This window comes from Pinus tabuliformis, chromosome Q (assembly GCF_031772625.1).
Source record: "Pinus tabuliformis cultivar Carrire ecotype Pingquan chromosome Q, CPIR1, whole genome shotgun sequence".
NCBI lineage: Eukaryota > Viridiplantae > Streptophyta > Pinopsida > Pinales > Pinaceae > Pinus > Pinus tabuliformis.
The window spans coordinates 173,300,824-173,317,584 of NC_142296.1; the positions used below are offsets into that span (position 1 = coordinate 173,300,824).

General features: G+C 39.2%; 1 protein-coding gene across 1 annotated transcript in view; it reads left to right on the forward strand.

Annotated features, from left to right (window-relative positions):
• EMB2771 (E3 ubiquitin ligase) overlaps positions 1-16,761 on the forward strand; it is a 497,708-nt gene that overhangs the window by 176,761 nt on the left and 304,186 nt on the right. Inside the window, exons 10-11 of the mRNA XM_089384149.1 lie at positions 8,997-9,490; positions 10,156-10,615. Of these exons, the coding sequence (XP_089240275.1) occupies positions 8,997-9,490; positions 10,156-10,615 (954 nt within the window). The remainder of the gene's footprint in view (positions 1-8,996; positions 9,491-10,155; positions 10,616-16,761) is intronic.

Genomic DNA, 16,761 nt, shown 5'->3' on the forward strand with positions numbered 1-16,761 from the left:
TCCCATCTACTATTTTATAGTAGCGTAGGGATGCGTCTTCACATTTATGTCCTGGCGTGCAATTTTCTCCACATTTGTGACAACTATTTATTATTATTATTATTATTATTATTTTCTGGATCGTTACTTGAAGTGTCTGATTCCTTCTAGAATAAATAAGTATACAGTTTCTTGTTAAGCAATTTGTGTCATGATGTCCATTTGTCTCCACAATACCTACATTTGCTAGTTTCTTTTCTTCCCGAGTGTTGTTGTTGGTCCTCGTCTTCCCTAAATGATGACATTCCAAACTTATATTTTATCTAAATAATTATGGCTGCATGTCTGGCATCTTCAATGGTTTGGGGTTTACATAATTTTAGTTCTTCCTGAATGTAAGCCTTAAGGCTGCAACGATACATTTTCAATAGCTCTTTGTCTGAGAATCCCCTCTGCCTTATCGCTAACACTTCCCATTCATGCGTGTATTCACTTATCAATCCTTTCTGTTTGAGGTGAACGAATCTCTCGTATACATCATCCTCTTCTTCGTCATGAAACCTTTTTAGTAGGGCACGCACTGCACATTTAGTAGACCACCATAGGAACCAATCATACGCTTCTGCTTCCAGGTATTTGGATGCGGTCATGACTTTATCTTGTTCGCCTATTGGCGGATTTGCTCCAAAAATGGCGTCCTTACCATCATATTTTTGGTAATTCTCTTTTAATTTTAAGGTGGTCTCTTTCGGGAAACTTCGTATAATACTGACTTCCTTTGAAGTGTAGTTGCGGTATTTGTGGTTTCTCGTGTATTAGGAAATCATGATCTGGAGAATTTTCGTCTTCTGAGGTTTTGGGACTTTGTGTGGCTGAGGGTGGATTGTCCTTTTCCATAAACTGGCTCATCATGCTTTTTAATTCCATGATATCATTAGCCATTTTGTCTTGTTTACTAACCGTCTTCTCGACATCGTCAAGGCGCTTATGCAACTTATTGAGTTCTTCTTGGATTCTTTTCATATTGTCACTGTTACTCCCCATTTTGCTCTTTTTCTTCCTAGTAGTCCCAATTTTTTTTGATAATTTAATTAATTAAATAATTTTAATTAATTAAATTAATATATATCTATATATATATTTTATTTATTTATTTTTAAATAATTTAATTAATTTAATGGTTTAAATTAATTAATTAAATTATGTTCACCAAGTTTATAATGTAACTATTATAAACTTTATACTATATATGAACCAGTGAATTTATAAACTATATGTACTGGATCAAGTCGAAATGACGAATTGATATAACTCCCACGACGTTTGACCTAAGCCACGTTCTTTGACCAGGTGTTATGACAACGGATTTGATTGCCTTTGTGGCTGGCGGTGATGTCTTGCGCTATGGACAACAACTTTCCCATGACGCAGATGGTCGAGGGGTAGTGAACACACAGTGGAATGCGAGGGCAGGGTTATGTGGGGCTCGTTGAGTTTGGCTACACGGGCAACCAATGAGCATAAAACAGGGGAGCGTGAGTGAAACAGTGGACGCAAGGGAGGGGCTACGGATGGAGCAGGACGTGGGAGCATGATAACGACTGGAACTGTGGAGTAACGTGATGCACAACTGCGGCCAAGAAAAAACGTGATGGAACGTAGTTGGCAGCAGGCAGTGGATAGTGTTCTCGGCACAGAATCGAGGGCTCTAATACCACTGTACCATAAATTCATTACACAACTGGAATGTTTGTATGTAGATTTTGTGTTGTAGAGTAAGTAAGTAGTAATTGTTTTATATAAATATGAATGGTGCTTACAAATCTTCATGGCGGTGTGCCTATATAGGCATTGACTGGCCACGAAGATAGAGGGTCACAACTTTTGACCCATGTCTTTTCATCAACTAATGACCTTAACTAATTTAATTAATTTATTATTCATTAATATTTGTTTTTTTAATATTTTATTATTTTAATTGATGGTTATGAATACTTTTATTCATAATGCTCCCCTTCCACTCATTACACCCCCAATCATCTCTCCTCCCCCCTGGGTCCAAGTTCCTCCACTGGGTCCAGACTCCACATAGGGTCAGCCACCCCCTCCCCTTGCCCCACATCTTGGGTTGGGCCTGGAATGATGCACGGAGGTTGATGCAGCTAAAAGAAAACAAAAAAGCATAATTGGCCACATTCAACAGGAAATTGTACCACAAAATGCAAAAGATGGCCGGGACAAAAGCATTTAGCACGTGGGAAAAAGCCATGACATGAGCTCTACCCCATTCCATGGCCATCACCCTGGTTCCTACATGGCCTTTGATGAGCCTCCTTTATCATTCAGGAACCCATGATTGTCCAAATGCCCGGTGGGCTATGAATTGCCCCACCTTATAAGGGGGTATCCATTGCTATACCTTACGCATCATGCTCCCATTACCTAGAGCCCTGAGCAATTAACCAAAGAAAATCATAAAAAGGCAAAAGGCATATGAAGAAGGGTGGAAAAATCAAGGTTGGAGTAACTCAAGCACCACGGTTTCTCCCTCCTACAAAACATTTACCCAAGTGTGGGCTTCCCTTTTATTAGCTACCCTTCTACCATGGCATGTGATCTAGGTTGCCCCCTTTCATTCCCTACTCCATCCCATCATTATGCCACATGTCACCACCATTTGAAGGATGTACCGCGGACATACCACCCCCTTTAGAGATAGAAACTACCTAATAGGATGCCTGGTTAACCCTATTTGGAGCTGGAAGACATTAGCACATGCCAAATCCCACTATGGAAGGGCATGCCATTATGAAGTGCTCACTCAAACTATTTTATTTGATTTCTTTAATGACTTGGTGTGCTGGAAGGCATGAGGACACATTGGAGCTTATGCAAAATTGCATGTTGTTTTCATTTGGGTTTGGTCTCCCTATACGGGGTCCTGACCCCAGAGGGCTACATTGCCATGGGACCCCACAATAGCAGACAACACCCCATGGATCCCCACAACCATTCATAGATTTCTCGTGGTTCACTTATTGGCCGAGAAAGATGCACCTAATCCATCATGCCCAACTGGCCCCAGAGTTGCACCATACACTTGGCAGATGATCCAGGAGTTGTACGATGATGTGGCATCATCTACACTATCATCCTATCCCTTGAAAGTGATCTACACACATCTTTGATTTGTTTGGAGACCCATGAGGATACTTGGGTGCCCCCACATGTCATTTGGAGCACCATAGGTTATTTCAAAGGGTCAACCCTTTGTCCACTGCTTTTGGGAGTTCAACTACACATTATGGCACATATGGACTCCATTAGGCCTCCTCCAAGGTCCAACGACATGCACTATTCATTATTCGACCTCTTGAGAGGCTTATTCTTTTGTTTATGAGCTAGTTTGGTGGGCTTGTCACCAAAAGCTAGTTATTTTGCACATTATTTTATTCTAGAGGCTAATGTATGCCTAATTAGCTAAATCAAACTCATTGGAAGTGTATAAATACAAGTGATATGAATTCATTTTAGCATCATCACTTGGTTGGACTTGTATCTCTTGTGAGAACTTCACTATCCTTCTTGGAGGACGAAATTTTGGAGCATGGAATGAATTTTGATGTTTGGATCATTTTCTCTTGTCTTGGAGCTTCTTGATTGGCAAAATTTTGATGGTTGGATATACTCTAATACATGTAAGTGCAATTTTAATGCTATTCTTTTTCTATTTTTGTCACATACATTGTTGCTGGGATTTCGCTATACTAGGGCTAATTTGCTGCATCCATTATTGCAAAGTTGTGGGAATTTTGTTTCTAGATAGTGATGCTTCATGTATAGGCCATGTATGATGAGTGAATGTTCCTAGGGATGTTTCATTGTTGAATTTGATCTTGATAAGCCATCTATTTTGCAAAACGAAGTATAAAGTCTTTGAAGCTGCTCTCCTTTGCCCTAGTGCTAAGTGAAGCTGCCTTTAAGGCCTCCTTGACTAAGAAAATTCAATCCGAATTCATAATCATTCTTGACTCCAATCTCCCCAAAGGATTAGGCATTGGTCTACCATAGGTGATCACCCTAAAACCTATTTTTCTTCACATTCTCCTCTTCTTGGATTAGGCATTGGTCTACCATAGGTGATCACCCTAAAACCTATTTTTCTTCACATTCTCCTCTTCTTTCTAGGTCTAGCCCGATAGGTCACCTAGGGCATCAAATATCTCATAATCTAGCCATCCAAATACTTCGATTTTTGGTCCACAATTGCACTGATGTTTCCTCAAGAAGCCCTCCAAATTTCATGAGATTCCGACTGTGGGATCTTGAGATATTGCAAGCCTTAGCTCGAAGACCAATTCTTCCGCTTGGTTTCCCTTAGACTATAAACCTCACTGGGATCTTTGCATTGCCTTTCATTGAAAATTCATTCCTTGATCCCTTTTCCCTCCCTAATTAGGTCAAGTATATCATTGGTAGCTAAACCCTATTCCCTTGACCTAACCTCGGGTCCACTTGGTCCCGTGTGGTCCCATGCATTATCAAGGTTAATTCTTCAAGGATCATTGGGAATCCAAGCTTTCACAAGCATTTCAAGGCCTAGGAACCTCCATCATAAGATACATACCCTAAACCTAAACCTTGAAATTCCCCTTAAGACCTTCCTTGAGAGCTTTAAACTTTGCCTCCAATGCAAGCAAGCCACATATTTGAGCCTCTCTTGTGAATAGGCTTCTAGGATCACCCCTCACCCTATCATTGGTCTATCCATTTAGTGATCCTCATCATAACAGGTCTCCTCCCATCGGTGAAAGTCCGTAAAGAGCAGGGAGCCTTAGTCGAGGTGACAGTGGGCTATTGCTCCATTTGTTGTCCTTAGCCTAGTAGTATCCCTTCAAGGATCCCCTTATAGGACCCTTGTCAGTTTGAGCGGTAACAATCAACACGACCTAGAGAGGGCTTATGGAGCCAAAGGCAAAACTTCAACCTCATTTGATAGTGAAGCAAGCACACACATCTTATCTTTTGTTGCAATTAGAAAAAGGATGCAAAGGTCTGATCTAGGCTAGAAGAGCCTAGCGAAGGAGAAGAAAAAGCCCTTGAAGAATTCAGATCTTTGAAATTTACCTCTTATAGTTTACATGTGCTATAACCCTAGGGCTTCTAGGGTTACCCTAGATCCGAAAATTACAGAAGAACATGTAGATCATCATGGAGAGACCGAAAGGCTAGAAGAGCCTTGGTTTGAAGAGTTTTTGCTTCGTTGCCCTTTGAGACCTTGTTTTATTTTGGAGCAGATCTATTAGTTGTTGCTTGGTTCTTGGTGAAGTCTTTGATTTGGTCTCTTGGGTCATGGGAGTCTCATTTTGAATTGGTTCTATAAGAAGAGATTTTTGTTCTGGGTTTTCTCCTAGAAGAGGGGTTTTTCCTTGGCTAAGTGCCTACATCTTGTGTTCATAACTTTTATGATCTTCATGGTTTTTGGCAATTGTTTGGTTATAAGAATATAATATTAATAAGAGAAGCAAGTACAAAATCACAAATAGTTGTCATGTAAAGAGATCAATGTACATGCTGCCCTAATAGATTTCTCAACAACATGCACATTTCCCTGTGAATTCTTTTAAGAACTATGCCCTATTTACTTGTTATCGGAGTCTTCTTTGGTGGCGGCATGAGACTTTGAAGATAGGGAATTTTTTATTGCATCCAAACTTTGTGTTCTTATTGGTTGACAAAGGTTTGAGTTGACTACGGGGTTTACCTTAAAAGTATTCACACCATACTTGAGGGTGCATCATGTGATGTGGGGTGCATGGTGTGTTGATGACTCTCGGTTGTACCATGATGGATATACACAATGGAGATAACTTACTGATCAATTGCTGTTCCTTTCCTTGATGTTTATGTGGCACACTTCCTTGGAGCATTGGAAAACTATTTGACCTTGTGACTTTCTTTATGGAGTGCACACATGGATATATTGGTTGGTTGTTTTGGTGGACGACTCACCTTGGAGAAGTATTGGTCATCTTGGAAGAGGGTGTTGAGCCCTAGTTGGCATGGGGCCATTTGGTTGCTTGGGTGGAGACTTGGACTTGACTTGAGGGTGATTGGGTTGAGGAGTGATCATGTAGGTGTGGTTTACTCGCAGGAACACTTGGCTTAGGACATAACGTTGTAGCTTTGGATGCCTCTGAAGGAGGATTGTTCAGCCTTAGAGCCTTGCTGGTTGGATCTACATTCTTTGGAGTTGGACATGTGTCACCTAGAGTTGGAACACTCTACATGTGGGCCTGTCTTGTGTGGAGTTAAGTTATTTTTAGTGGAATATATCCACTTGTTATTGTTGGATTCCCTCACTTTTCATATAAATAAAGCCATTTTGCTGCATGAAACATGGAAAAACTTACACATTTCATAAATGAGAATGCTTGAAAACATGACGACCCTCAAATAGGTATGTCAAGGGAAACATAGTATACACAGTTTTTTAAATAACACATTGTCTTGCAAGAAAATAAGAGTTATAGGTTAATTTATAGATAGGTTTATAAGCAAAAGAGTGGTTAACTTGTCTTCTGTTCCATAGATTAGGGTTCTTTATTCCTTTTATGGATCGCAGACCCTCATGTGCACTTGGGCATTTCTAAGAAGCAAGGTGTTCCTACGAGTTTCCGGTACTGATACATGGGCAGTTGGCAGTTTAGGTGTTTCTTGCAACAAAAAAATAAAGGGTGGAGGGAATCTTTCCATCATATTCATTATTGTTCTCTTGTGTAGTCATGAACTTGTGTTAGAGATTGGAGAGTTTGAGCAAACTAATCTCTTTCTACTTCTTCGTTCTATTTGCTCACTTTGTCTTGAGTGCGAGGGTGATTGAGCAGATTCAAAAGAAAAGTAGGGTTAGGGTTTTTCCCTACGAAAACAAGTAAAAATAGGGTTTGGTAGAAAGCTTGGATGAACCAAGGGAGCACTTGATATTTGTCATTCTTATGAGAGAATAAGACAAGGGTTTTGTGGCATTTGGAATCCCTTCGGAGTGATTGGTGTGGAGAAGATAGAGGCAGACTATTATGTACACCTGTGTGATGCAAGTGTAGGTGCCAATGAGGATTTGCTAGTGTGTATGCTAGCTTGTTGGGGATCTTTGGTGTAGTGATTAGCTTTGGTTGCTAGTGATTCCTAGCTAGTTGGAGTTAATGGATAGGGTTTCTTATGGTTTCCCTTGCTAGGGTTTAGAGAGGATGACTTGTACCAGCTTATATTAAGTTGTATGTACTTGTACTTCATTGTCCACATATATATGAAGTGTTCCTCTTGTCCAAACATTGTTTACATACATATTTGATTTTCAGCTGATGTTATTTTGATAATTGGGTAGTTTCTAGCATTGGATATGCATGTTGATTTGACATGACATTGAGCAGATTTTGTTTAAGTGATTTACTAAACAATAACAGCTAACAGCTAAAGGGGCAGATTTACAGCTGTAATAAATCTGATGAAATGAATTTTTTCTTGGATCTGTTATATGCTTGGAAGTGTGCCCTTATACTGTGTTGCATTAAAGTACAAGTTTTTGGTGTTTATTTTCTTGGGCTGCCTTGTGACTTGGGTTGAAAAGAAGTGAAGTACATTCTTCTATAATTTATATTCTAGATTCAACCCTAAGGCTGAAAGTTCACAGGGAAGAGAGATGAAACCTCAAGTTTGAGATGAAATGTCTGAACTTGCATTAATTTCCCTGTAGTGAAATTGCAATAGAGTTGGAGGGACCAAGAAAACCGGCAGACAAATCAGGTGCATGTAAAAAATTGCCAGGTTCAGTGATTTGTGACAGAAAAACTGGCACAATAAAGAGGTTTTGTAGGGTGTTACTGCAACTGTGCTTCTGCTGACCTCTGTCTTCATTCTTCCAATCTGAAGATTGGCAGATACTCTGATGGATGTTGTGATGCATGCCATGTTACGAAGTAACTTAATCCCTGTCCCCATCAATGGATGAGCCTTCCAATATTCCTTTTCCCATTCCTTTTCCCTTAGAGTTGGAAACTTCAAAATGGTTCCTAGAACCTTCCATCTCCTGTTGGTGTTGTAAGGCAGATAGTAGACAGAGATTTGAAATCCCCTCCTGTGATAGTCCATGAGGATATTTTCCCCTTGACTGCCTCAAGCCCTCAAACTGCAAACCATTGATTTCCAAAGCACATGGGGGATTAGGGTTTTGCAGCCTTGGATTTTGAGGTAAGATCAAGATCCAAGTGGCTTTGTGACCAACAAAATGCATCTGCAAGAAAAGAATGATATCATCTCCCAAATCATCGAGAGGATCGTGTGAATAATCAACCAAATCCTCTTCTGCCATCACTCCAGTCCCTCTCAAACTCTATCTGCTATTCTTCTGATATGTCCTGATTTTTCTGAGTCTTCAGTCCTATTACTGTTTAGTGCACTAGGACTGATTTCCTACAAATACAATTTTTTTGGGACATTTTAATATTTGATGTTCCATTCTTTGTTTTGAATGGTTATATATGTGGAAAATAGTTTAGGGATAAATTGATTTAACTCGCCAATAAACTTGGGATAAATGAAACATTGAAGATAACCCACATGTTGGATCTTTCTGGGCAGCAAACTAAAACAGCTATGGATTTTAGGAGTCATTTTCATATGGATTTTAGAGTCATTTTCATATGAATGATTATTTAATTATGACATCTTCTTTAGTGTTATTTCATTTTCCCTTCAATGTATGCAAGCATTGGTCATTGATCTTACTTGACAGTATTTCCATTGAATGTTCAATTGCATGCTTGGTTTCATGGAGGTTCCTACAGATATGTTGAACATTAATATTTAGGGTCTGGAAAATCTTGCTGGTTGGTAGTGGAACTAACAGTTCTATCTTGCTTCAGCTGGTGCAAGTTCTTATATTTGTTCTTTGCTTTTACTATTCGTTAACCTATTGTTCTTTTTGATGATTGGGATCTTTCTTGGAGTTTCTTGTGTAGGTATTGCGATGTGCTTTGAGGGCTGCTCCACTTTCAATGATTACAGAAGATTGTATCAATGCTCTGGCAGAAGGACTTAACCCTCCGTTGTTTAAATATTTTCGGAAATCACTCTGGAGCCATGAGTGTTCTATGCCATTATCTGGCCTGGACTTAAAATTTGATGCTGAATGGGAAACCTTTTCCAGTCTGATAATGGGGTGGATAAGAAATTTCAGTTCTGTACATTTAAAACAAGAGGAGGTCAATACAAGTTCAGCCTGGGAGTTTTTGCTGTGCAGTAAAATGCACAGGAATTATTTGAAGACTCCTTGCTTCATTGGCCTTTCTCTTCCTTCTGCTCTCAAGCCATCCACACATTCCTCCCAGCCGGAACTGGTTTCAAATGCAGTGCAAACTGAAGATCCATCCTTCCATAAACAAATTTTGAGGGAGATGCTAGACATCTTACATGCTGTCTATGAAGACTACAAGCTAGATATTCTCCGCAGCCAGTATGTGATCTATCCTTATACAAAATTATGCATACTGTAAGAGAAGATTTTAGAGATGAAAACATGGATTTTACAGGGTTGTTTTCTGGGGCTTGTATCTATGATCTAGAAAATAAAGGGAATTTTATGGGCCAAATGTTTCCACAGTGATTATATGAGCACACATGGTGGCTTGATTGAAAATATATTTCTGAGTCAGAAAACAATATTGTTTCAAAAGCAATAGGAAAAGCTAATTCTGTGAAATGTTTCATTGAAGATAATAATGTTTACTATTCCCTAAGACTATCATTGACCGCCTTTTTGGTAGTAAGAGCCATAGGTAGGGATTGACTAGATTGCAGTGTATGTATTACCGGTGGATAGAAGGTTTTGTGTGGTATCTTTTCACCTGAATGTCTTATTCTGTATCCTTGGTAATTATGTGGGAAAGGGCAGGGTTTTGCTTCACACATTTTCTTATTTCCTAGTTTCTAGATTTGATTCCCATAGCCCATTAGTGTTGTTGTGGATGATGATGGTGGTAGACATTCCTTGTTTGTTGTCTGTCATGTTAAAATATTCCAAAAGTTAGAATTGTTGAGTTGATACTCATTTTCAGTTCTAATGCCTATATCTTCCATTCTTTCTGATGTTTAAATTTTTAAACTTGTGCCACCGGACAGGGATTTGCAGCGGCTTGTTCATTTAGTTAATAGTATAGCAGCTTGCCTAGGGGAGGCAAACTTTGTCGATCACTATGCTCGAGATTTTCCAGGGTTGTTGCCACATTTTCCTGTTCTCAGCACAACAGATGGCCTCAGGAATCCACCTAATTTGCTACAGTGGCTGCAGAACTGTTTGAAATATGGATGTAGTTCCAGAGATGGGGAAGGCCTTCCTCATTTGCTTTGTAAAGAAGGAAGTTTTGCAGTAGATTGGTCCCGAAAAGTTGTGGCATTTTATGGACTTCTATTAGGCTTGGAAAGAAGGGGTCAACATCTTGCTTCAGGTGTGTCTTTTAATGTTGCCAGTGGCACTGCTAACTGTCCAGAACACTGGACTGTGTTGTCTATGGTTGCGGAAAGTTTTGGGTTGCAACAGTTGGATCGATTACCTTATGGAGTCTCCCTTCCACTGCGACATGTAAGCTTCTTGATTTTTGCCCTTGCATGCAAAGGATGTACAAATCTTGCAGTACAGGCATATCTTGCCTGCTTTCATATATTGTTGTTAGTGAGAATAAGAATCTGATTTGTCATGTTCCTTTGCCTTCTTTCAGATATCATTTCTGGGATGTCTTAATTTTTGAATATAAATTGAAATTTACTTGATAAATTTATGACCTATTTTGTTTGTTATTTTAGCGAATGGTAGCGTTTTACTTTTCCCAACAGTGCACAAGTGATATAACCAGAAACAAAGGCAATACTCTATATAAATATTTCTTGATAGTAATTCAGTCAAGCTGATTTGATGCAACATAAGATACCTTTTCTTCAAAAAGAAAATTTGGATGTTATATTAAGATTCGCATAGACCCTTCTTTTTTTTCCCAAGGAAAAAATCCTGTAGTTTTATTTTAGGAAAAAAATTACCTGTAAATGCCTAAAGCATTCCAGCTGGCTGAAAGCCAAAAAATTGCGGTCCACAGAGGCTACCCATAAATAAAAACTGATTGCTATTTGCAGTGAGTGGCTGTCCTTAATTCTCTAATAAGCTAAGAATTAACAAAAGAAATACATATGGAGAGTGTCAAAATTCTTAACTATCCAGCATTTACATTCTCATGGAATCATCGAGCATTAATACTCATCAGTTATATCATCAAAAAGTAATCCATTTCGCATACATTGCAGCCAAGTGTCATGAAGATATTTGAGATCAGAGCCAGGAAGTTTTCTGTAATATTCCATGTGCCTGGGTCCTGTGCTACTCCCATTTTGGAGAGCCCATCTGCTTCCTGTTTCTGGCCCTGTAGATATGGTCGAAAGATAGGTAAGATAAATCTTTGGAACTATCTTGGAACTCATGAGAAAGAGGGATCAAGGAGAAATTTGGGATGTTGAAGGCCCCTATGATCCATTGAATCACTAATATAGAATCAACATAATTGTGTATATGAGAGATGCCCTTTCCATGGGTTAGGTATGGAGTGAGTTTCAGGGCCATGAGCATACAAAAGTTGTTACTCATTCCCAATGCTAGCTGAAAAAGAGCTAGAGTGATCACTAGAGAGGTGAATAATGTCCCCAACTCCTCCTTGGGGAGAATCTTCCTGAGAAGCTCCATCAGAGAAAGCCCACATGATCCGAGTTGGATCATTATATTATTTTTCATCCATCTTGTGCTTTCAAAGTGGAAAAAGTAGAGGAATCAGTGCATAGGACCATTTTTATTGGCAGGTCCTAGATTGACAAATTTGGGTTTGAAACTTTCTGGAAGCAGTTTGAGACATCAAAGAGTGTTTTTGGGGGGTAAAACTTTGCCACTTAAGCATGACACCCCATAGTGGTATTCCACACACACATACATTTTCAACAATGCAAGAATCACCTCAATCGGAGTTTGTATGCAAAAGTTATGCCACCCAGGAGTTGATTTTTTGTTTTGACTACTGTGATTCAAGAAAATGCCACGTAGCCTCCATTATTCATAGAAAAAGGGCTAGCCACATAATCATGATGAAAAATACTTTAGAATACTTGATATTGTAGCTCTTGTTAAAAATTGAAGGAATCAAATTTAACCACTAGTAGGCCATTGGGCTGTGTTATAACCATAACACAAGGGGCAAAAGGGGTTCTATTCTATTCGAGTGCATTTTGTTTTATAGATGAGCAGAGTAGCCAAGAGTGGATAGGGAGAAAGAAAATAGAGAGGGTTTGTGCACTGTAGCAACCCCCGGGCCGGAGAAAGAAAATAGAGAGGGTTTGTGCACTGTAGCGACCTCGGGCCACAAGTCTCACTTCTTTATACTTGCGTCCATTTTCCATTTAAAGAAAATAGAGCAGAGCAACCTCACCTTCTAGTTCAGTTTTCTCTTGAAAGGGTTTCTCAGGTTATATCTTGTGTTAATTTGTTGTTTATGAGTATTATTTCGTTGCTCTATTTTCTGCATAATTATAAATTGCATGCATAAGTAATAAACAATGATTAATAGATCCAAAAATCTAAGGAGAAGTAAACCCTCATCGTGTAAATTTCAAAATTTCAAATATATTTTAGTAGATCTGATGTGACGAATTGTCCAGTAGAATATCCATGACAGTTTACGGATCATATTGGTATCAGAGCAAGTTTCTTTGGATATATCTTGGGGAGTTGTAGGGCATTCATATTTATTAGGCGAAAGTCATAAAACCCTAACGAATCTATTAATAACTCTTAAAATTCCACAATGGAGAGGTTTACGCAACTAGAAGCACAAGTGACAGATATAAATCGTAATGTGAACCTCCTCATGGCGACCTTGACCAATAAGCTTGGGCTATTTGAAGAAGATGGAGGTTCTGACATGGAGGTTGGATTAGAGGGGAAATCGATAGATTGGGAAGAACTAGAGAGGGAATTTAAGAAAGAACTTGAAAAAGATCAACCAGTTCGAGTGTCGTGAACTTTTCACAATCCCTATTCAAAATGGAAGCGAAGGTTGACATCAAGTTGTATCAAGATGATATTGTAGAAATTATAAGTTTATTTTAATGTTCGTCATATAGAGGAAGAATAGAAGATATTGTTTGCTTGATAGAAATTAGAGGGCCATGCCTTGACCTGGTGGGAAAACGACACAGAGGCCTTGAGGTTGGAGGGAGATCTTTTAGTGACTAAATGGTAGGATTTCAAAACCCTCATAAAGTCACAATTTTACCCTATTGAGTATGTAGAGGACCAGTGGGTCTGGTGGCATTACTTCAGACCGAGATAGGGGCAAAGTGTGTTGGGATTATGACATAGGTTTGGCGCTATGACACAGTGTTGTCCTTGATGGAAACTCACTCAGATGTCAGATCACAGATTCAGGCTCTCAAAATGAAGGAAAAAGAGGTATACGCAGGTTTTCCTTGACCAAGCCGCGTATACATGTGGGGTCGCCGACCAAAAGGCGCATATGCGTATACACACACTTTCACACAGGGAAAGGCGCGTACATGTTGAAAACTTGGTTTTGGTCCGTGGTATTCTGACCCGTGGTATTGATCCAAGGTATCTTGTATGAAGTATTGACCCTAGGTATTTGGTCCAAGGTATTGCTTCTAAGTGGTTTTGGACCATGGTATTGAGTAAGGCCTAAGACTATAAATGGAGGAGGAGATCATTAGGCAAAGGTACTCAAGAATTGAATATCTAATGAAGAGCAAGATCTAGAATACTGGTCATCGGGTTATGATGCATAGCTGGATCTGAATCAAGGAGGAACCTGAGCACTTGAAGAAGGATAATTTCTATTGATGGGTCAAGATCTTAAGGCTTGAAGAGAAGTATCTTTATGTGGTTTTGATCTTTTATCTGAATAGTTGGCGCATGTCGTAATTTGTAAATCTGATGATCTGGGTATAACTGATGTCTGAATAGTTGTAAAGGTTAAATCATCTTTTACAGATCTATACGCAGGTTCATTACAACAAGGGCGCATATACACACTGGTTCAACATTTCAAAACAACGTATACGCAGGTTTGTCTTGAGAAAAGTGCATATGCACGCAGGTTCGACACATTGAAGTAGCGTACACCTCATAAAATATGTTTTAGCTACTTTTGTCTGCTATTGCAGTGTTCTGGGTTTTGGCTTGGGTTCTGGTTACTGTTACTGTGTTTTGGTTACAACTTTCAGAAAAGTGATTGTTTGATTCAGTTTTGGTTGGTACAAAGGAGATTGGTTGATGCAGATATATTTGATGTTTGATTGATGTTATTGATGGATCCAGTCTAAAAATTTATGAAACGTGGTCCCTGGAAGAAAAGAGAAAGTTGTAGCCTTCTGTAGGTTAGCACCTACGTACTAGTACATCAGCTAGTACAAGAGCTAAGGGGGTTGTAGCTCCCTTCCAGGAGAAGCTGGAGAACGAGAGAAGGTTGTAGCCTTCTATAGGTAGAAGCAATGTTTTTAAAACCGGAACCGGTGACCAGACCGGTTCACCTAATGAACCGGTTTACCGACCGGAACCGGTCTAACCGGCACTGGTTTGGTCTAAACGAACCGGTTTTAAAAAAATACATTAAATAATTATTTTTTAATGAAACAAAACTATTTTTAAGATGTAAAACCATGATTCCAAGCCAATAGAGACAAAAAATGCAAAGTTTGCTCATTTATATACCATGTAAAGGTGAATACATCAAAATGGCACCGAGTGCAATACATATCATAAACAAAATAGCAAAATACATAACAAATGAGGCTCTAAATGGCCTATAAAGTCCAAAAACATTGCTGCAAGCTATGAGGCCATTGGCCTACTACAAGTCTACAGTATACACATGATCAATCATCAAGTTCATTACCACTACTAGTAGTAGACACAAGATCATCATCAGGAGCTACATAGACATCATCTGGTTCAGAGTCTGAGGATGCCTCAGCCTGATCTGCAACCTCAGTATCAATGCCACCAATGACAATAGAAGTGGACCTAATGGAAGCACGAGTTTGTCGACCTGCATGACTAGTGCCTTCCATTGGTTCCTTGCCTTTCCTTGATGCCGCTATTGATCCTGGTTCTGATGCCACCACATAATCTGCTTCATCCCCGCCAAAGCCATGTCGATATCAAAATCAGCCTCAAACACAGGTTCTTCAGTCTCCTCCACCCATTCTGATGTTGGATCAATATCGTCCAACACAATGGGATCTAGATCAGGAGTTTTTCTTATCATTTGGAGCTCTAATTGCATTTATTGTTTACCCCCAAACCATGAAATCCTGAAAACCATTAAGTCTGCTGAATTTTGAGTGAAATCTAAAATTCTAGTTTCTCCATATGAAATCCAATGAGGTCGAAACCACTCTCAATCATCCTGAGTCATTTCATGGTAATGTTAAAAATTTAAGTAAAAGGATGAAAATGAAAATTAAAGGAAATGTCACTTTTACTTTAAGAATTTAACATTACCATTAATTGCCAACATTGTTAGCGTTGAAACACCCTTAGTCCCCCCCCAAAACCCTCAAACACAGTCAAAAACATGTTTTTTTTTAACTTTATGGTGGTTGTGCCTAAAACCTGACGGTTTTGTCCTAAACCGGCCGGTTTTCACCGGTTAGGGCCAAAAATCGGGCAAATGAAGGGTCTAACCGGGTTTTTAGGCTGGCTCGGACCGACCAGCTAGCTAACCGGTCAAACTAGCTAACCGGCCGGTTTGACCGGTTACTGGTTTTTCTGAGCGGTTTTTAAAACTATGGGTAGAAGCCTGCGTATTGGTATAAGACTGCATCGGTACAAAAATATTGTAAAAAGAAGTTTCTTATTAAAAGAAGATAGAGACGAATTGCAGCAGGTGGTTTTCACCCACATTGGGTTTCCACCTTATATCTTGTGTTCTTGTGTGTGATTGTCTGCTCTGTTTTTACTGTACCTGGTTACTGTTATATGGTTTTGATACACAGATTAAAGATCAACATCTGATGAATTAACTAAATTATAAGTCTACAGGATATACGCTAGTTTTCTTAACAACAATTGCGTATATACGCAAGTTTCATTAACTGAAGTAGCGTATACAAATCTGATTGTGAAAATAAATATTATTGACTTGTTAATACTGATTCACCCCCCCCCCCCCCTCCTCAGTATTATTTCCAACAATTGGTATCAGAGCAGGTCCTTCAGAAGAAGCTTGATCGCTTGAAGGAAGATCTATCATCATGAGCAACTACGAAAGAGAGGCATCCATCAGGCCACCAATCTTTGATGGGAGAAACTTCGTCTATTGGAAGGTAAGAACCACAACCTATCTTCAATCTCTTGGAACAAAAGTTTGGGATATCGTGGAAGGAGGATACACATTTCCATCAGCAACTCCTACAAATACAGCAGGTAAAATGCAATATGAAACAAATGCAAAGGCTGTCAATACTCTATTGGGGAGTCTGTCACAATCAGAATTCGTCAAGGTTATGCAGCTCAAAACTGTCAAAGAAATATGGGACAAGATCATTCTAAGCTATGAAGGAGATGATCAGGTAAAACGTGCAAAACTACAATCTCTCAGAATTGAATATGAAACTCTCAGAATGCACAATGATGAAAGTGTAGCTAATTATTTCTTACGTATAGATGAGATTGTTAAT